Below are 22,675 nucleotides of genomic sequence, written 5' to 3' on the forward strand. Positions count from 1 at the left end.
CAGCTTTCCTGCTCCTCTGATGCTGCTTGGCCTGCTGTGTTCATCCAGCTCTACCTTGTTATCTCAGATTCTCCAGCATCTGCAGCTCCTACTATCTCTCAACCAACAAGTATTAGGTTTTAACCTAACCACAGAAGAGTGTCCTAAGGACTTTAAACTTCATACCTTTTTACCTTTCTTTCTGTACTGTAAAAAATATCCTTTTAAAATGTTGTACCTGTGCGCTTGTATATCTGTGTATGTATGTTTGAGATTGTATTTTTATAATTTTCCTAGGGTTAACAAATAATAAGTTATGTTTTCCGTTCACTCAAAAAAAAACTTTGTAATTTACTTCATAATTGTTTCTGTTGAGATAGTTAACTATATTTTAATTGGAGTGAGGTATAGCTGCATGCTCAAAAGATCATCAAATCTTTGTTGCAGCCAACTAAAACGGGTGAAAAGAAAAACGTCAAATTTGGACAAAAACCAAAAGAACTGTGGACGCTATAAATCAGGAACAAAAACAGAAGTTGCTGGCAAAGCTCAGCAGGTCTGGCAGCATCTATGAAGAGAAAATCACAGGTAATTTTTCGGGTCTGGTAACCCTTCCTCAGAACTGATAGTAGCTGGGAAAATGTCAATTTATATGCAGAAAACAGGGAGGGCGATGGGATAGGGAATAAATGATAGGATAGAGCCCGAAGAGAGAGAACAGCAGTTCGATAGACAAAGGAGTTGATAACGATCTGGCTAGGAGGGTGAGTAGTGTTAATGGGGACTGTTAGTGACTAACAACAGGAGGTGTGTAATGACAGGCTATGTGATAACAAGGCCTGGTGTGTGGAGTAGGGGGCGAGGACATGGAGGAGTTTAGGCCCTAAAATTATTGAACTTGATATTGAGTCCAGAGGGCTGCAGGGTCCCCAAGCGGAAAACGAGGTGTTGTTCTTCCAGCTTGCGTTGAGCTTCACTGGAACACTGCAGCAAGCCAGAGACAGAGATGTTGACCAGGGAACAGGGTGGTGTTAAAATGGCAGGGAACATGTAGCTCAGGATCTTTTTTGCGAGCAGAATGTAGATGTTCTGCAAAGCGGTCACCCAATCTACACTCTGTTTCCCCAATGTAGAGGAGTGAATGCAGTAGACTAGATTATGGGAAGTGTAGGTGAAGTATGCTTCACCTGAAAGGTATGTTTGGACCCTTGGATACTGGGGAGGGAGGAGGTAAATGAGCAGGTATTGTACTTTCGCCAGTTGCAGGGGAAGGTGTCACAGGGCTCTGGGGGAGTGTGTTGGGGGTGAAGGAGGAGTGAATCAGGGTGTCCCAGAGAGAATGGTCCCTGTGCAAGACAGACATGGCATCTGGATGATTTTCTGGATATGGATGCTGGTGGGATGGTAGGCAAGGACAAGGGGAACCTGATCGCTGTTGCAGGAGGGAAGGGAAGGGGTGAGGGCGGAAGTGTAGGAGATGGGTAGGACCTGGTTGAGGGCCCCACTGTTGCCAAATCTCACTTGCTGACCAAGTTGTAACAGTCTATAATTTAGTACTGCTTGAAAGGTGCAAAAATGTCGTGATTTGTGTGATTTTTATTCCACAGTGCATTGTATCATGTTAATATGAATGACAAAAGAGTTAGGCTTCAAAGACCAAAAGAGAATGGCAATGGAGCAAGAAAAGAAGCAAATGAAAGATATTTCTAGATCAGGAGTCTGGCTGTTCAAAAGTAAGAATATAATCACTGTACTCAATGTTCATGACCGTAAAGTTTCTCAAGTTTAAACGGACCTTCACAGGAATAGTGCAGAGCAAGCCAAAGAGAAAGGCTGAGGCCAAGGTAGAGAATTAAGATGTCAGGTCAGCAGAAACTTAGGATCATGCTTACAGATTGATTTGAAGCATTCTGCAAAGTGGTTACCCAATCTATGGCTGCTGTCCTGTGTTCTGATGGAAGGGCATTAACTGGAAAAGTTAACTCTGTTTCTCACTCCACAGATGCTGCCTGACTTGCTGAGCATTTCCAGTGCTTTCCATTTTTATTTCAGACTTCTAGCATTTGCAGTATATTGCTGTTGTGCTGGAAGGTTCCAGCTTTTTGCTGTTACATATGCTTCTCAGTTCCATACACTAGCATTTTAAATTAACCGATCATTTCAAACTTCAGTGACAATAAAACCAGCTGTTGCAGCTACCAGCTAGAATCATCCTTCATTCTAAGAGTACAGTTGATTCTTTAATCAATGCTGGTGAAGAGTGAAAACTGACTGACACTGCCCACCAGACTTTACTTGGTCCTTTTCCCCAATATTAGATCACTTTCCATAATCCTGGAAGATGAAAGAAAGCGAGGAATGAAATTATAGCTTGGGATCCCAGATTTCAATGAGGCAAGGTCTGAAAGTTGTGCAGGTAAAGTGCTTCGTTCTGAAACAACTGTGTTTTTAACAGTAAAATCACATGAAAAATCCAAATCATGAAGCACACATTAGTATTTAATTGAGAAATCCAAGAAAGGGGTAAGCCATCTGGTCGACATGCGTAAATGGACATGATCGTTGGAATATAAGCAAGACAAAGGAAAAATTAAACGCAGCAAAAATGAGGTATACGAGATGGACAATGATGAAAGGCTGGACAACATTCACAACCCATGAGAAATCTTTGAGGATAACATGCACACAACTACAATTCATGAGGCATTTCAGAAAGAGAAACTAGAACATCAGGCAGTGCCAGGTAAAATTGAGGTTAGCAGAGCAAGAGAGAGACAAAGGAGGAAATATACCTTACAGTTTAAGAAGAACAGGTAGAAGATCTGAGAACACCATCAAAATATTGGCCATTACCAAAATTCATGAAGGTTAGAATACCATGGTCACCCACATTACAAAACATGGCAGCTGAAGTATTAGTCCCAAGTGTGAGACTTGACCAAAGCTGAAGAGATGCTGAAGAGAAAATGGGAGAAATTAAGCAGAGTAGTTGGGCAACACTCAGTTTGAAATAAGCCTTCCCACAACAGGAAATTGATACTCACTGCTTTGATGAACACTGAGTTTGAAGAGGATTAAATCATTTGGCCTCAGACAGACAATGGGGTTTGGAATTTTGGGAATTGCTCCATTTGTAACAGTGGTAACGGTCCGTTGCAAATAACTTTTTTTTGTTATGAAATGTGGGTTTTGAAACATATCAGACCATTTGGACTCTGTGTAGAGAAAGAAAATGAAGACAACATTTGAAAATTAATACCAGTGTAATAAATGCTAAAGCCCTGATTTTAACTGAACCCACCTGCTAAGTGTGCACTGGATTTCCACTCTATATTCTGCATAATGTTACATTTTTAATCTGAACCTGCAATATTCATCTCAGGTGGGATGAGCACAAGTATTAAGGGATATCAGCCAAAGACAGATAGATGGAGTTAGAAGTAATGGCTGATCTCTGGCCTGAGTCATGGAACAGGCTCAAATGGGCTGAATGGTCTAGTCCCATTCCTATGATGTTACTTTATTGGTGGCAAAAACTCAAGTAATCTAGATTTTCAGATCAAATAACGACGATCTGAAAACCTAAACTGAGACTTTTGCCATCTCAATCGCTTTTTGTACCTAAAGATCCACTTTATTCATTTACAAATCTAATTTGGAGTATTTAAAACACACGTTACTATGAAGCTGATTTAGTTTCTCTGATAGACCTCCTATGGCATTGCTCTAGTTTTCTTTAGAAAGAGGAGATGGCTCCCAGGAACCAATCAAGATACACTTTCAAAAAGCAACCACAGCATCAAGGTGACCTGTTACATCAGAATTTTTCATTAGACTTTAGTATACAGACGTTTCCAAAATTAAAAGTTGAACTAAATATCATGCCCAAATTATGACAAGTGATGCTGGTCGACAGAAAATATGTTTATGTGCAATTTTTGCAAAATTTACAGGTAGAGGCACCTCTTATAAGCAAATGATTGAAAATCTTGCCTTAACGCTTGAACTTTTATAAAGCTCTGATAAGAACCCATCTAGAGTTTTGCGTCCTGTTCTGGACTGCACACTTCATGAAAGATACAAAGGTCCCAGTGCTGTATAAATATACCAGATGGTTCCAGAGAAGGGGTCTTCTGGTTACAAAGTTAATTAGGAAAGGCAGGAGTTGTTCCCATTAGAACAAAGGAATTTACATAAGATTGATAGAAATGTGCCAACTTATCAACAGCTTACATGAGTTAGACAGAGAAAAACTTCCCATTAGCTGATGGTACAGGGACTAGGGGACACAGATCTAAGATTTTGGACAAAAGTTGCATGGATGAATGTGAGGAAGAACTATTTTTTAATGCAGGGAGTGGTAATGACTTGGAACTCGCTGTCCATGAAGGAAATAAGCTCGATTGGCCATGGGTTCACCAGGTGGAGTGACAGACTAGGCTGCTCCACAAGGAGCTAGCATGGATTCCAAGGGCTGAATGGCCTTGTTATGTGCCATAAATGATGGTTGGGGCAAGAGTTTTTTGGAAGGCGGGATTTCCCACCTAAAGAGAATCAATGAGTAAACTCAACGGGTCTGGCAACACCTGTGGAGAGAAAAACAGAGTTAATGTTTTGAGTCCAGTGACCCTTCTTCATTTCTGCCAGAGGTGCTGAGTTTCTTCAGCAATTTCTGTTTATCTGTGCTTCAGCATCCATAATTCGTTGTTTCACTAAAGTCAACGAGGATCCTTGTTTCCACTTACTGACAATGCCCACAGCCATTTCGTGTACCACGAGAGTTAAGAGTCCGAGGTTCACCCTTTCGCCCCCATCTGGGGATTAAGTCTCACTTTAAAGAAGTAGCCAATGCAACTGGCTTGCAGGTATACACTGCACCCTCAAAATAAAACCTAGGCTAAAGAAGTTGGACTTTAAGTGAGTCATGCTGCTGGTAGTGAGCGTTTAAGTGGAAGGATTCAAGAGTCCCTTCAAGAAATGGGGTATTGAAGAATAGTATATTCAATGGCATTATGCCTCTAACGGACACAGGGATCCACTGTTCTGATATGCCTGATATCAGTCTGCTCTGTAAAAAGTGGTGAATTATCCATGTGGCATGGGAATTCCTCTGCTGTGGGTAACATAGCAATGAGGGCAAATATGAGACACCTAAGCATCTATTAATTGGCCACTTAAGGAGCTCAATTGGCTAAAGAGCAGGTGGGTCCTCAACACTTCAATGCAGCCACCAAAAAATATGGGACAGGTTGGAGCAGGTCACTGCTATATTTTTAAGAGCCCTCCTCAACTCCAACCACTAAGCACCAGCCCCTCCCCCAACTCCAACCAGTCAGCACCATCCCCGCCCCCAACTCCAACCAGCAGGTGATGGACAGGTCATGTCACCCCATGACTCTAAACACCCAAGAAACGAGTGGTGAAAACTTTTTAAGACTGTGAAACACCATTTCATTGTATCAGTGTGTCATTTAATATGCGCGTCCTGTTGCATAAAAGGTGAATAAAGAATGGCAGGTTTGAAATACTTGAGCAAATTCACTACTGTGCTACCAAGGTCTATTTTAATATATTTTCCATGTGGCCTTGATTACAACACTCATCCAACACCAGGCATTGCTTGTGTTCCTGCCATAGCAAATTGGAGCTCACCTCATCTTGGGCACTGACCTGTCAGGAACTTGTCAACTACATATTTTCCAGATAAAATCAAACCAAAAATTCCATTAGGTTCAAAAAGGATAAACAGAACTCTTGGACTATCTGTGATGTGTCCATCTGGACCCAGCACATGCGGAACAACCTGAGAAGGCAAAAGACACCAGAAGTTACTTGATCAGTTAATAAGGTGAACAATAACTGAACCAGTTCATTCTTTAACAAGCAGAGACTTACATTCAACGTGTGTTGTAATTAGAATATTGTTACAAAAGTACTTTATTAATTCCTAGCTTAATTCCAATTCATCCTTTTCATCTCATATCCGTTCCAATTCTTCTGTCACTCTTATATTATCCCTACCCCATCACTAATCCATCCTAACATCATCTCCATCCCCAACCCGGATTCCTCCTTTCTTAGCCATTTTTCTCCTCTCCCCATGTTCTCACTTTCGCACCTCCCCATTGCAACCCTTCCACACAGTTTGCTCCCTCCTCCAGCGGAAAGCTTCATGTTTTAAAGTTGTTGGCAACTCTGAAAAGCTCTGTTGCTCAGCTTCTGGAGGAAGAGAGTTCAGTGAATTAGAAATCTTAAAACTTTAATTGTCATAATCAGGGAATGAGTGTATCCAGGTGCTGCATACCAAAAGACTCACTCTTAAAGTAGACGAATTAAAACAATCCCAACAAACCAAAACTGCCTATTATAGTTGATATTAGCAATTTTATACTGTTTGTGAAGGGATGAACCAGATAAATTTCATTTTATCACATGTAATTTCATTGAATGAAGACTGAAATTCATTGCTCTAGACATTTGACATTTGGGAAAGAAAGATGTTACCTTTTGCTACATTATGACTGGGTGGATGCTGCTGATTTCAGGGATCTTACTGCACAATTCCACAACACGACCATGACAATTACTCAAAGCCATCGACTTGGATATTAAAGCCCTACAAAAATCTGCTCACCCATCTTCTTATGGAAGGAGTTGTGCAGTGACATGGAGGAACTAATACAAAGAGGAGGAAAGGGGGAACAACAATTTTCATGTTGCTGACTCACTGAATTTTTATGGTCTTTGGTCGCTCCATCCTTAACAGTTAAAACAAGCTCCCCAGTATGACGGACACGTGCAGACACATTCAGAATTCCAGCCATACAAACTCTGTCACAGAGCTCTTCAGCAGAGATATATTTATTACAATGGCACCTGGAAATAGAAAGAAACCACAGACACTGGAGCCAGGTGTAAATCCAACTCTTCTCCATTAGGTACAACAAAAAACTGGTAAGTGAATGAGTGTGTCCAAGGATAAATGGTTATTTTTGATCTTTGGTCATTTTCTCTTGTTCTCTTCTTGTCTTCTGGAGATATTAGGGACGTTTTGCACATTCTAGTATCTTACTTAAATTGTTATTTGTTTGTTGAAGATTGTGGGTTATGTCTTAGCCCAAAGAATGGAGCACAAAATGTAAACAGCATTGAAGTATTTTTGAACTTTTTGAACTGCTGGTTTTTCTAAGGGACATTAAACTAAGGTACTGATTGCTTTCTCATACTCTAATCTTTCCCTTTGCTTTAAAGAATCCTTTGCTTATACTCAATCGTCTATATTAAGAATAAAACCTTCATGAAATGATACTTTTTAGAATAGCAACAGAAAAGCTTTGAAGTGATACGAATAGCATAAGGAACTATCAGCAGGGAAGAAGTTTGCTCAGTCTTGCTAGAAACACACAAACAGTTGGTTCACTCCTCCTCCTTTACATTCCAAGGTGTTAGGATGGTGCCAACACATAACGTTGCAGACGTAGAACTAGATCGGCTGAAGGTATGAAACAGCAAAAAAGGAAGTCACTGGTGGGAGGATGTTATAGGTCCCTTAATAACAGCTACATTGTAGATATGCATAAATCAAGAACGATTGGAGTTTGCAAGGAAGGTACAGTGATGACTGATTGATAGGCAAGAAGACTAAGAGTAGCTTAGAAATGAGCAAAAGATGACTAAAAATAGAGGGCAATATTACATTACAAGATAATACTAGCATGTAAAATAAAAACAGACAGCACACAAAATTAAAACGTTCCATACAGTATTAGACTGAGGAATTAGTAATGGGAAACAAGGAAATGGCAGTGATTTTAAATGAATATTTGGTATCTGTCTTCAAAGTAGAAGACACAAGAAGCATTCCAAAAATAGCAGAAAATCAAGGTTGACACTGAGATGATGTTTCCCCTCATGGAGGAATCTAGAAACATGGTGAACAGTTTTAAAAAAAAATCTCTCATTTAAGGTGGAGATGAGAAACAAGCTTTCTCGCTGAAGGTCATCAGTCTTTGGAGTTCTCTTCCACGGAAAACAGTGCAGGCTGGGTCACTGAATATTGAAATGGCTCAAAGGTAGAACACAGAGGGTGGTGGTGGAGAGTTGCTTTTCAGACTGGAGGCCTGTGACCAGCGGTGTACTACAAGGATCGGTGCTGTTGTGCACTGCTTTTTGTCATTTTTATATAAATGATGTGGATGTGAACATAGGAGGTATGGTTAGTAAGTTTTCAGATGCCACCAAAATTGGAGGTGTCGTGGGCAGTGAAGAAGGTTACCTGAGAGTACAATGGGGTATTGATCAGATGAGCCAGTGGGCCGAGGAGTGGCAGATGGAGTTTAATTTAGATAAATGTTAGGTGCTGCATTTTGGAAAGACAAATCAAGGCAGGACTTATACACTTAATGGTAAGGTCATGGGGAGTATTGGTGAACAAAGAGACCTTGGTGTGCACGTTCATAGTTCCTTAAAAGTGGAGTTGCAGGTAGATAGGAGAGTGAAAAAGGCATTTGGTCTGCTTGCCGTTATTGGTCAGTGGATTGAGTATAGGAGTTGGGAGGTCATGTTGTGGCCATACAGGACATTGGTTAGGCCACTTTTGGAGTATTGCGTGCAATTCTGGTCTCCCTCCTATAGGAAGGATATCATGTTATGAAACTAAAAAGGGTTCAGAAAAGATTTACGAGGATGTTGCCAGGGCTGGAGGGTTTGAGCTTTAGGAAGAAGCTGAATAAGGCTAGAGCTATTTTCCCTGGAGCGTCAGAGGCTGAGGTGACCTTATAGAGATTTGCAAAATCATGAGGGGCATAGATAGGGTAACTACGGTAACTACCTGGAATGGGGGAGTCCAAAATGAGAGGGCATAGGCTTAAGGTGAGAGGAGAAAGTTATAAAAGGGACTTAAGGGGCAACGTTTTCACAGAGGGTGCTGCGTGTATGGAATGAGCTGCCACAGTAAGTGTTGGAGGCTGGTACAATTACAACATTTAAAAGGCATCTGGATGGGTATATGAATACGAAGAGTTTAGAAGGACATGGGCCAAATGCTGGCAAATGGGACTAGATCTATGAAGGATATCTGGTTGGCATAGACCGAAGGGTCTGTTTCTGTGTTATATATCTCTGTGACTCTATATTCAAAGCTGACAGGTCTCACTTTTAAATGGCTTGTTTAAATTCTTCTGTTTGCATTCGCAATGAACCTGTCACCCTGTAAATGTACCCTTCAGTCAGTGACAACACTGCAATTTCCAGAATGCATATGGACACAGGAATTAATCATGGAAAAACCTGACCAGTGCATGCAGATCATTATGCATTGTGCCTGCTGTTATTGTGTTTCTTGCAGTGCTGTATTAGATACATAATTATTTGTGACTGACATTCCCAGTTCCACATCCAGCCTTCCTCCATCTTCCCCACATGCTGGAGTGCAGTTATGATGCTCTGGGAGGACACATCTTCTTGTAGAAGCCAGTCGAACCTCACCAACAGTGCAGCGATCATTCACCTAGAGGGATACAGGACATGAATACAAGTCAAAAGCTGGAATACCCACAACATGCAAGTCTAAAATAAGTGAGAAACAATCTAGTAACCTAGACAAGAGGAGGGTTTCTCTATCAACAAACATTAATTAATTATTACGTCTGACTTGTAAACAACTCGATTACACCAAAGCCAGGTATTCATGACTTTAAAAAGGAACAGCTCTTTTGAATTATATATTGATTGAGAAGATCTAAAAACTGTGAACAAACAACTTTAAAACTAATGAAACGTCCAATTATCTCATTGTTCACCAGGTTTACTTGTCTGCACATGAGATTTGTGGTCTCTTAAGCGTTGCAATCATCTCTTGTTCATTTGTCAACAACAACAAAAAGTTGCTGGAAAAGATCAGCAGGTCTGGCAGCATCTGTGAAGGAAAAAACAGAGTTAACGTTTTGGGTCCAGTGACCCTTCCTCAGACTTCAACCTTCTGTTGGAAAATGAATATTCTTAACGTACATTGGAATTAGGAGCAGAAATACATCATTTAGATGCTCAAGTCTGCTCTGTCACTCAGTAAGGCTATGGTTGCTCTGTTAGCAGTTTGAATTCCACTTTCTCATCAATCCTAATAGCTTTTGAGAACCTTGCCTCAAAATCTACATCCACCGCTAAAATATTCAATCATTCTACTTCCACGGTCTTCTGTGGCAGAGAATTCCAAGGTTATACTGTCCTCTGAGAAAACAAAAAACTTGACATTTCTGCCCTAAAAGGATTAACCCTAATTTTAAAACATTGCTCCATAATTCTAGACTCTCACTTGAGAGAGAACATCCTTTCCACGTCCACCTTGTTAAGACTGTCATGATTTTATCCACATCAATCAAGTCAGCCCTGACTCTTCTAAACCTCAATGGAAACAAGCCCAGTCTGCTGAACGTTTCCTGCATAAGAAAACCTGTTAATTCCATGCATCATCATAGCAGACCTCCTCTGAACTGTCTCTATTGTATTTACATTCCTCCTTAAATGAGGAATCCAAACTGCACACATTATTTGAGATGTGGTCTCATCAATCCCACACATAACTGAAACAGAACATGTTTACTTTTATAAAAACTGAAAGAACTGCAGATGCTGGAAATACAAAACAAAATCAGAAATAGCTGTAAAAGCTCAGCAGATCTAGCAGTATCTGTGGAGAGAAATAGAAGTTAACGTTTCTGACCCGAAACATTAACTCTAATTTCTCTCCACAGATACTGCCAGACCTGAACTTCTCCAGCAATTTCTGTTTTTGATACTTAGTGTCAACTCCTCTCATAATAAGGGATAGCATCCATTAGCCTTCTTAATTACTTGCTGTAACTACATACTAACATTTTGTAATCCTTGTGACTCTAGAACACCTAGATCCATCTGTAACTCAGGATTCTGCAGTCATTTTGCATTTAAGTAATGCTCCTCTTTATTACTCTTTCTGCCAAAGTGATGTATTTCATATTTTCCTACATCATACTTCAAATTGTCAAATTTTTGCCCACTCATTTAATCTAGCTATATGGGTCTGCAACCTCGTTGTGTCTCCTTCACAGCATACTTTCCCAAAAAAGTTTGTGACATCTGAAAATTTAGCTACCATGCCTTGGCTCTTCTTAGCTCAGTCATTGATATAAACTGTAAAAAATGGAGGGCCCAGCCCAGAACCCTGCACCCCACTTGTCATATTCTGCCAAATAGATAAACACCCATTTATGCATACTCCTAGCAGCCTATCTTTAATCTGTCCTGGCATGTCATCCCTTACCAACAGTGCCTCTTTGCGTAATACATTTTTATATGGCAGCATGTCAAATACCTTCTAGAAATCCAGGTACACAACATCGACAGGGTCCCCTTTATCTACAGTGAATGTTACTTATTCAAAGTATCACAATAAACTGGTTAATCAAGATTTACCTTCCACAAAACTATTCTGACTGTTCCTGATTAGTGGATTTCTAAGTGTGCAGCCATAACACCCTTAATGATTGATTATAACACCTTTCACTCAAAAGACATCAAGCTGATGGGCCTTTGGCTCTGCCTGTGGCCCTTTCTAAATATTGGGGTTATAGTTGCTGCTTTCCAGTTTAATGGAGCCTGTCCAGAACCTAGCAAGTTTGGAAAATTAGGTGAGCAGGACTGATTGGATACCTCAAAGAAACAGCACAAATACAATGGGCCAAACCACAGCCTTCTTTGCTCACTAAATTGATTGCGAGGGTATCTCAGGAATTGCAGGCAGTTGATATTCTGCTCATTAAAATTTATCAAGCCCCTGCGCCTGTAATCTTAAAATACTGCTGCTGTGTGAGGCCCTACATGGTAAGCACCCAGGTATAAAATCTAATCCCATACATAATATGCAGTAACAAAACCTGCCCTAACAAGGAGGGAATCCCCTCAATAGACAAGATTAGAGTTTCAATTTATGGCAGTGCAGATGATGGTTCAGCTCCTTGTACGGAAGGCAACCAGTCTGAAAATTTCACTCAAACTCCCAAGAATGTAACAGTTGAGAGTTTCTGGTGTCACTCCAAGAATTTCTTCTCACCTCTGGGTAACAGTCCATGTCTCTATTGCCATTTGAGCTTTTCTGATCTGTCTCGTCATAATAAACGTGCCCAGTCTTACAGATACATGATCCATCTGATTCTTGGAAAGCATGATTGAAACCTTGGCACTTGCATATCGTGGAACCTATGAGGCAAAGATCATTAGACAAGGAACTTTCAAGCATCACCAAAACTCCAGATCTTTCATATCATCCGCGTTTTTAATCCTTTACTGAATTTAATAATTCTTTTATGAGTGGTATCGGTCCCTCTTTGATGGAACAATGGTAACAGTAAGATTACAATAACTTTGTGCATTAAGCATCTGAGTTAAGTGTTATGAACTCTGTGTCATTTTAAACAGACAGCACAATCTGGAATCAGACTCTTAATCTAGCCTGTAATGAAGTGGATTGAGACTCTTTGCAGGTGCAATCTTATAAATGTTTGTCTTGATACAACTCACAGGAAATCCAATATGTTTTTATTCACTTGTAGGATGTGGGCATTGCTGGCTGGCCAGCATTTATTGCCTGTTCCTAGTTGCACTCGAGAAGGTGATGATGAACTGCCTTCTTGAACTGCTGTAGTCTATGTGAATCATAGAATCCCTACAGTGCAGAAAGAGGCTGTTCAGCCCATCATGTCTGCACCAGCCCTCTGAAAAGTATCCCACCCAGACCACCTAGCCACCTGACCCTATCCCTGTAATACCATATTTCTCATAGCTAATTAATCTAGCCTGAACATCCCTGGACACTACGAGCAATTTAGCACGGACAGTCCACCTAACCTGCACATCTTTGGACTGTGGGAGGAAACCAGAGCACCCAGTAGGTAAACCCACAATGCTGTTCCAGGATTTTGACCCAATGACACTCAAAGAATGATGATATATTTCCATGTCAGGATGGTGAGTGGGCTTTGAGTGAACTTTGCTGGTGGTGGTGGTGTTCCTATGTTTCTGCTGCCCTTGTCCTTCTAGATGGAAGTGGTCACGGGTTTGTAAGGTACGGTGTCAGGAGCCTTGGTGAATTTCTGCAGCAAATCTTGTAGATAGTTTTTTTTTTAAAAAAGACTTCCAATCAGCTTTGGTGATGGAGGGAGTGGATGCTTGTGGATGTGGCACCAATCAAGCTGGCTGCTTTGTCCTGGAGAATGTCAAGCTTTTGGAGTGTTGCTGGAGCTAGGCAAAGGGAAGTTTCGAGAAAAGAAAATAATCTTTAATATAATAAATAATACACTTCAATTTGACAATAATGTATGAAGGTGACTGTTCCAATTTATGATGCTAAGTATTTTTGATGTGCCTGAAAAGCTAGGTCAGGTCTGCTGCTTCCCTCAAGATCTTTAAATTATCTTTACATACAGATATATAGGCATATCAATGTGAAGCTATACAATTTCTCAGCAATAATGCAGAGAGATGGAAGGGAGGACTTTCCTGCCTCACATCCCCATCTGCAATCCCTTCCCCTGACACTTGCTGATGTTACAGATGCGTTTAGGGTCAGTCAGCCCATGAACTTTATGCCGGTTCTTCATAGAAGAACCCAGTCTGACCTACTTTTGCGCCATTTCTCCATGGTCCTGCTTGTTTATATCCCTCTAGTACCAACCTAATTGAAGTGCATTAGAGTCAGTGAGGTCTACAGCACAGAGAAAGGCTTTTCAGCCCATCACATCGGTGCTGGTCAAAAACAACCCCCTAACTATTCTAATGCCATTTTCCTGCACTTGGCCTACAGTCTTGCATGCCTTGGCATCCCAAATGCACATCTAAAACCTTTTTGAATATTAATGGGGATTTCTGTCCCTGCCACTCTTAAAGGCAGTGAATTCCCACTGTCCTCCAGGTAAAATTACTTTTCCTCACATCTCCTCTAAACCTTCTGCCTTTACCTTAAATCTATGAACTCAGTCAATGGTTCCTTCATCAAGTGGAACAGTTACTTCATGGCTACCCTATTTATGCCCCTCATAATTTATACATCTTAATTATGACCCCTCAATCTCTTTTGCTCCAAGGAAGACAAGCCCCATCTTTCCAAACTCTCTTCACAACACAAACTCTCCAGCCTGGTAAGTCTCCTCTATACCCTCTCCAGTGCATACACGTCCCTCCTATAATGTGGATTCCAGAACAGCACACAATATCCTCGCTGTGGCTTACCCAACCTTTTATACAGTTCTGACAAAACATCCTTGCTCTTAAACTCTATGCCTCTGCTAATAAAGGCAAGTATCCCATATGCCTTCTTAAACACTTTATCTATCTGTTTGCTACCTTAAGAGAACCAATGGTCATGCACACCAAGGTTCCTTTGATCTTTAGTTCTTCCCAGGGTCCAACTGTCCATCATACCTGCCCTTGCCTTGTTTTTCTTGCCACAACACTGCTGTGGGATCAACATGAATTCAAACTCTAGGCCATTTACATGGCTGTATGGCATCAAAAAGATCTACCACCCTGGCAAGGCCAACTATTGGTGAGAAATGCATTAAAAAAAAAAAAAAACAGCCTTTGAGCTGCATATGAGGCCTCAGCCATCAGGACCTATCTATTGTCAATGTAATCAGTAGCTAGAAGAACCCAAAGTAGCCCACTTGATTGGCACCACATCCACAAACATGTTCTCCTGCCACCACTGATGTTCAGTAGTAGCAGCGTAGTGTGCTACTTTAGTGTTGCTGGGTCAAAATCCTGCAATTTTCTCCCTAATGGCATTGTGGGTCTACCTACAGCACTTGAAATGGCCCACCTTGAGGCATTTGCCAATTCTCCAACCAGAGCACTGTCAGGAAGTGGTCCGGATAGTAGGGCCACAGGACATAATTTGATCTCTCAGGAAAGCTCTGGAAAAACAAGGACAATTTTAAGGGGAAAAGATCTAGTAATTTTGGCCTTTTCCCCATCTTTGCATCCAGGAGAGTGGGCAATCCTTTGGGACAAGGGAAAGAAAATTGGCTTTTGAGTATTACCTGTATAAAATTTGGAACGTTGATTGCTTTTGTGCCTTTGTACGAATGTATTTATCCTCTTTAATTTTAGTTACTTGACTGATTGCTCACCTAGACTTGAATATGAGGTACTTCCACAGGGAAAACAAGCTCTCTATCCATCCAGATGGTTAAATGTGTTTTCAGGACATGGGTAACATTCACTGTCATGCTTTGCATGGCTGGTGTTTCCATAAGTCCCTGGAGGACAAGGGACCGGTAATCTGGTCATTTCAGAGCAGTAGTAGCCCTCTGGACAAGGATTCGACAAGTAGTTTTCAGAACCTGAGGGAAATGAAACAGAGCAAATATACTTTTGATTAAATAACAGCAATACACAATGGCACAGTATCAGACGTTGCAATTTAAGAACTGTCGATGAATTCCTGCAGATTTACCAAGGGTCATGGGATTCGGATAGAGTGAGTGGAATTTGAATATTGCAGTCTTGAAGGTCATCTCAGGATCAAGGTGCCTGAGAAACAATTGGCAATTTTCAAAAGGGTGGCAGGTTGGCGAGAATGAGAAACTAAATTGCAGCAAACTAGCAGCCACTTATCCTCATAAAGGAGCTCGTTAAAGGGGCCTATTAGTGTTTGAATGAATTTTCAACCTTTATTTCAGCAAACCCCAACAGTGTGATATAGGTTAGGATACAGTAGTCACTTGTCTCATGGGGACAAATATAGTGAATTTATTTTTGTTTTGAAACTGTGTTGCAATGGATCTACTTGGTTCAGTGTGATTACTGGATGTTCATTTCTTTTTCTGGCTCCTTGCCTTGGATGCTGTTGGCCCAATGAGAAGCTACTTACTCTTTTTAGCAAGGCTCCTGGTCAATTAGGCCAATTTAAATTAAAAATGGTGATCTGATAGTGACGGAGCTATGGCATGGATCTGGGACCCATCTGGGTGTTGTGTTCTTGATTCCACATTGACAATCTCAGTGGGTCTACCTACAGCAGATGGAATGCAGTAGTTCAAGAAGGCAGGTCACCACTACCTTCTCAAGGTCTCTCGTGCATTATATCAGAACTGCAGGCATCTACTACCACCAAGTACTTCGTATGAGAGTCACTGCTTCTGGACAATGTTAAAACAAGTCATTTGTCCAAATAGCTCTTATTTGCATTAACCACCACAGAAGCAAATCGTCAAAATCAGATGTATTTGTTTTGATTCCAAATTCCTCAACCATCTCTCCAATATCATCTTAAATATTCACATATTTATTGCCTCAACCATTAATCTGGGAAGCAAATTCCAAAAGGCTTGCAACTCTCTTGACTAAATACTGTACTCTCATCTACAGTCAACAATAGTTCATAGCTTCAAGATCTCTAATCTAAATGAGAAGTAGTTGTCTTAAACTACTTGTAAACATTGTGGCTAAATTGAATTGCTTTATATTTTGTAATCAGATCAGAAATGGTGAACATTTTTGTAACAAATTTTGGTAAAGGGAAAAGAATAAACTGGTAGCCCTGATGGAAAACATCATTTCCAAATAAATAATGTGAACACTGAACCAACTAACTCCCATTATCCCCTTACATACGTATGAACCTTAATGATGGACACACATTAGCTTTAATACCATAATTAAAATTATTAGAATTAAATCCCAATGATTTACACAGCAATAGCAGTGAAATCCAACCAAGACAAAAGTAGAATTGATGAAAGATCGACAATGTGTCAGAAGGTCAAATGACACAGAATGCTTTTGATAATTTAAAGTTTCTTTACATAAAAGATTAAATTATCCATTAATTTGAACTAAACAATACAACAAAACAAAGTGGAAATTTCAGCTATGAGACAATAGAACTAATATAATTGTACATTTTCATTGATATCGTGTGGACATTGCTGGCAAGGTCAGCATTTGTTGCCTATCCCAAATTGTCCTCAAGAAGGTAGTGGTGAGCTACCTCCTTGAACCACAGTAGTCTATGTGGTGTAGGTACACCCCCAATGGTGTAAGGAAGGGAGGTTTGGGATTTTGACCCAGCGATGCTGAAGGAATGTCAATATATTCCATGTGAGGATAGTGTGGCTTAGAGGGAAACATGCAGAGGGTGTTGCTTTTATACATCTGCTTCCCTTGTCCTTCTAGGTGGCATAGATATTAAGCATCTTTAAGAGTAGATGATATAGCACTCTCAACATGTTAAGAGGCATTGTCAACTCCACCTGCATGGAGAGAGATGAAGCACATGGGCCGTGAGATTCAGTTAACTGATTTGCTTGCAATCGTGCAGTTTGATCACCTGCCTTAAATTTTAAACAGGACATTGTGGGCAGGTAGTAAAGCTATTCAACTGAAATGTGATCAGGAATCTTTCTGTAGAATGGAGATTATGATCCAATTACACCTATGGGCTCCGATTGTAACTTTATTTGAGGCCTGCATGGAGAGCTGTTATGGTTTTTCTGCCAGTTAAGTTAACAGTAAGAGGATCTGGGAGCAGAACAGGAAAGATCTTTTTGTTTTCCTTGTAGGCGCAAGAGTTGCAGCAACAGTTCCCTAGGCCTCCTTTGTCTCTGATTCACCCCTCACTCTCATAGGTTCCTCTCAACATTATCCCACAACATACATCCCTGTCAACAATCTGCATGTTGTTGCCTGAACTTCCAATTTTGCTTGTATTAGCTTGTCTTTATGAGGTGTGGTTATGTTTTTAAGAGAAGTGATGTGCTGTAACACACTGTGCAACTTCTGTATGTTGTCAGTCTCTAAAAGGCACTTGCATATCATGAAGACCTCTGTTCACATTCACAACCATTCTTGTGTAAAGAATCTACCTTATTGTGTTACTGATCCCAATCTGAATGGTCAGTGCTAAATAAAAGTCTAAAGAATTGCGGATGCTGTAAATCAGAAACAAAAACAGAAATTGCTGGAAAAGCTCAGCAGGTCTGGCAGCATCTGTGGAGAGAAATCAGAGTTAACGTTTCAGGTCAAGAGACCCTACCCCAGAGCCAGACACCCAGACATCACACTACCAAGTCATTAAGGTTTGCTAACAGTGTCTCCCATGCCTTTGTCTGAACTCTATTCCAAGTTAAAACAGGAGCTCTGGTATTTAATGTGATCCTGGTCTGACTCACCGACTGGACAGTAGAAGCCTGCTGGGCAAGGACTGCAATGGAGCTCATTGGCAGAACCACTTCGATAGGTTCCAGCCTCACAAATTAGACACGCCTTCTCCAGACGATCCCTCAGATCTGTCACATTGACTGGCATGTACCCTCCATCACAAGGCAGCATCGAAGAACTATTTGCAGGACAGAAGTACGGGTACACACACCTGCAACAAAAAGGTAACCCTCCCCTTAGCACAAACTTGTCAGTGTTACAGGGTGTGACAGAAATTTTGCTGTACTTTGCTTTTAATTTTACAAAAGGGAGAACTCTTTCCAAGTATCCACCTAAACATAGGGCTGTTAATTGAGTCATGGAAAGCTAAATAAAATTCCAAGTGTCACTCTTACTCTTTAATAGCTAATTTAAAACACATCATCTGTATTTCAGCTAAGGGAACTAATCATTCATTATTTTCAGAGTTTGAGAAGGAATTTAAAGAATCTCATCACATAATCCCATTCAAAATCCAACCGCGCTAACTTTTCAAAAGTATACTTTGTTTTTTCCTTGAATAGTCACACTGATTTTCATGGATACAAATCAATGTAGCACATGCATTTGTTGTTTTTATATCTCAAAGATTAGTTCAACATTCTTAAATGTTTATTACATTTGATCTCTGATGAGACACGAGGAATGTGCAAAGGTGAAAACGGCACAATGCATATCTACACGATCTGACACTGCCCTTTACCTAATTCTGAAGGATTTGTTCTGATATTTCATGGCTTTCTTTCATATTTAAATTTGTTTAATGTAATGGCATAAATTAGAAATTTTGCCTTTTCTTCATACAGCTAACTCACCAGATCAAGTATGTGCTGTGTTAAATTTCATTTTTTGTCCTGCGTCGAGCAATTCATATGATTTTCTCTAAAATGGCTGTTTGTATGGGTTTGCTGTCCTGAACAAGCAATCTTATTTATGTGAGTGTATTTTAGTCCTAAAGTAGGATAGAGAAGGATAATGAAGGCGAAAATGCCAGGTGCTCTTTATCTGCTGATCTTGCTTATTGTCACTTACTTGATGCTATTTCAGGTTGCAATTTGTTCAGAAGTGTTAGCTGAAAATGCAACAGACAAGAGATGGCATTTTTCCAGCTCCATGGTGATGAACTTGGAAAAGGGGTGTGTGCTTGTCTGTGTTTGGGGTGGGGATGATTTAGGAAGTCATTTTAATTTCTCTGAACCATTCCTATTTCCAGAGGGCAATCTCTGGGTCTAAGGTGCAAAGTAAACCAGCTGCCGGGTACACAGAGACAGGCTACCAATTTGCATTAAAAAATACCAAAAGAACTGCAGATGCTGTAAATCAGAAACAAAAACAGAAGATGCTGGTAAAGGTCAGCAGGTCTGGCAGCATCTGTGAAGAGAAATCAGGAGTTAACATTACAGGTCCAGTGACTATTCCTCAAAACTGATGGCAGCTAGGAAAATGTTGGTTTTTATGCAGAAGATATGGTGGAAGGGAAGTGGGGGAAGGAGTAAAAGATAGCTGGGGATAGAGTCCAAAGAGAGAGAAGAACAGTTGGACAAAGGAGCAGATAATGATTCCACTAGGAGGGTAAACAGCTGTGAATGGAGTCTGTTAATGACTAACAGTAGGTTGTGTGTAATAGCAGACTATGTGGTAACAAGGCCTGGTATGTGGGGGTGAGGGCTAGTACATAGAAAAAATCCAAGCCCTGAAGTTTTTGTACTTGATATATCGAGTCTAGAAGGTTGCAGGGTCCCCAAGCAGAAAATGAGGTGTTGTTCTTCCAGTTTATTCTGAGCTTTGCTGGAGCACTGCAGCAACCCTGATACAGAGGTACTGGCCAGGGAACAGGATGATGCGCTGAAGTGGCAGGCAACTGGAAGCTCAAGGTCGTTTTCGTGGGCCAAACGTAGGTGTTCTGTGAAGCGGTCACCCAGTCACTTCATTTCCCCAATGTAGATGAGACCGCTGTTCACAATGTGAGCTCACCCTCCTAGCCAGATTGTTAGCCACTCCTCTGTCTGTCCGGTTGTTCTTCTCTCGCTTTGGGCTCTATCCCCACCTATCGTTTAATCCTACCCCCCTCCCCACATCCTATCTTCTGCATAAAAAAAGCATTTTCCTAGCTACCATCAGTTCTGAGGAAGGGTCACTGGACCTGAAATGTTAGCTCTGATTTCTCTTCATAGAAGCTGTCAGACCTGCTGAGCTTTTCCAGCAATTTCTGTTTTTGTTACCTATTTGCATTGTTAAGGTTCAATTCAGGGGTGACTTTGTGATCTCACTGGCATTTTGTTGAAGGCAGAATGCACCCCTCCCACAGACATGTCTGACAGCTGATTGGTGTCCTGAGGATGGGCCCCAGGAAAGGCTGTAAGTGTGGTCCTGACATTGGACGTTCAGCTGGATGGGACTCCTCCCTTCTCCAAGGGCTGGCTGGTTTTGTCCCTCTGAATATTTATCTCACCTGAATGGTTCTGAGGTATCCTTGTGTTTCCCAACCTGTTTCAGAAGTGCTACCACACCTGCAGTTGTCAAAGCTCCAGCTTGGGCTAATAGCAGAGGGATAATGTTGTCCATTCTTAATTAGACAGCAAAATGGTCTTTCTGATCTTGCTGCCATCAAGTGCAGGTTTGAAAGCCCCATTTTGTCCAAAAGACCACAGGAAAATCCAGCCCTGAGTATTTGAGACTTGAGCTAACAGGACAAACAACTATGTACCACCTTACCTATCCAATTTGTTGGCATTGTAGAATAGTATTAATAATATGGATTAGTAATTAAGAAGTCTGGATTAATGCTTTGGAGATTAGCTCAAATCCCACAAAGATAGCTGAGGGAATTTAAATACAATTAACAAGCAAAACAAAAATGCTGATCAAATCAAAAATAATCAGAACCTATTGATTATCATAAAAACTCAGCTGGTTCACTTCAAGGGAAGAAATCTGCAGTCCTAACATAGCTGGGCCTACATGTGACATCAAACCATGTGGTTGACTCTTAACTACTCTCTGAAGTGGTGTAGCAAGCAACTTACTCGTTTTAAATCGCTCTGGATAAAAGCATTGTGGTTGATTTAGACCACACAGGCTGCACCAATTCAGGAAGGTGACTCACCACATTTTTCAAGAACATTTAAGGACGGGTCATAAATGCTGGCTTAGCACTGATGCTGACATCCCATAACAAATTGAAAACAAACACAGAATGAGAAATTAACAGCTGGAATAGCACATGGAAATGTAAATTACAAAGAATGTTAAATCAAGCACAGAAGGAGAAATAAAGGGAAAGAGAGATTGGGTTATAAGAGAACACAGCAGAAAGGAAAAATAAGATTTGACATTTTTAAAAGCTCCAACAAAAGTGTCTAAAGGAATAAGATTCCACGCTTGTAAAATTAATTTGACATGTCAGAGAAGTTTTTGGCTCTTATTAACACTTATCACATTGTTAAAATTGTACTCACATTGGAATGGACACGAATTGTGTGATGGCCTAGTGGTATTATCACTGGACTGTTAATCCAGAGAACAGATAATGTTCTGGGGACTGGGGTTTGAATCCCACCACAGCAGATGGTGGAATTTGATTTCAATAAATATCTGGAATTAAGAATCTAAGGATAACCATGAATTGATTGTCAATTGTTGGAAAAACCCATCTGCTTCACTAATGTCCTTTAGGGAAGGAAACTGCCATCCTTACCTGGTCTGGTCTACATATGACTTCAGACCCACAGCAATGGGGTTGACTGTTAACTGCCCTCTGGGCAATTAGGGATGGGTAATAAATGCTACCTAGCCAGCGACACCCTCATCCCATGAATGAATAAAGAAAAAAAAAATTGATCTTCTGTGTCGTGTTCAGTATGTGTCTATTATGCAAGTATGGAAACTACACTCTGTTACCTGGTTGTTCGACAGCAAGATGCTGTTTGGGTGAAACCAATGGTGGAGCAGTGCAACTCAGACAGCAACCTCTAGACATTTGAGAATAACTGTGCATCTCCCGAAGTCTATCAGTTATTAACTAACAGTGCAATTAACCTGTTATTTTGACAGGAAAATCTAGTCTTATGTAATTGTAAGGAAAGCTGCCAGCTGATACATACGATTGCTTTGGGGTGTTGTACATGGGGCAACCTAGTGGACAGAAATAACCACCAGGGCAGACTGTTGCATTTCCTGTTTTAGGACCACAGTATGAACCTGGCCTGCATGGAGTCAGTGACTGAACCTGCAACAAAACAAATATAGCAGTAGTATTCACTTTCTCAAAGATTTAGGTATAATTCAAAAAGAAAAACAGTAAATAAAAAGAACTAACATTTATACAAGAGATAGTAGGAACTGCAGATGCTGGAGAATCCGAGACAACAAGGTGCAGGGCTGGATGAACACAGCAGGCCAAGCAGCATCATAGGAGCAGAGAGGCTGACGTTTCGGGCCTAGACCCTTCATCAGACCCTTCATC

The 22,675-nt window shown here is 40.7% G+C and overlaps 1 protein-coding gene across 1 annotated transcript in view; it reads right to left on the minus strand.

Moving 5' to 3' along the window:
• Positions 1-18,376, minus strand: part of LOC125486738 — a 23,293-nt gene extending 4,917 nt beyond the window's left edge. Inside the window, exons 1-8 of the mRNA XM_048615625.1 lie at positions 18,183-18,376; positions 15,141-15,353; positions 12,068-12,213; positions 9,780-9,895; positions 9,360-9,487; positions 6,708-6,855; positions 5,650-5,782; positions 3,024-3,194 (exon numbers count right to left, since the gene is read on the minus strand). Of these exons, the coding sequence (XP_048471582.1) occupies positions 3,024-3,194; positions 5,650-5,782; positions 6,708-6,855; positions 9,360-9,487; positions 9,780-9,800 (601 nt within the window). The 5' untranslated portion in view covers positions 9,801-9,895; positions 12,068-12,213; positions 15,141-15,353; positions 18,183-18,376. The remainder of the gene's footprint in view (positions 1-3,023; positions 3,195-5,649; positions 5,783-6,707; positions 6,856-9,359; positions 9,488-9,779; positions 9,896-12,067; positions 12,214-15,140; positions 15,354-18,182) is intronic.
• Between the last annotated feature and the right edge of the window lie 4,299 nt (positions 18,377-22,675).

Source organism: Rhincodon typus, chromosome 32 (assembly GCF_021869965.1).
Source record: "Rhincodon typus isolate 14 chromosome 32, sRhiTyp1.1, whole genome shotgun sequence".
Lineage (NCBI taxonomy): Eukaryota > Metazoa > Chordata > Chondrichthyes > Orectolobiformes > Rhincodontidae > Rhincodon > Rhincodon typus.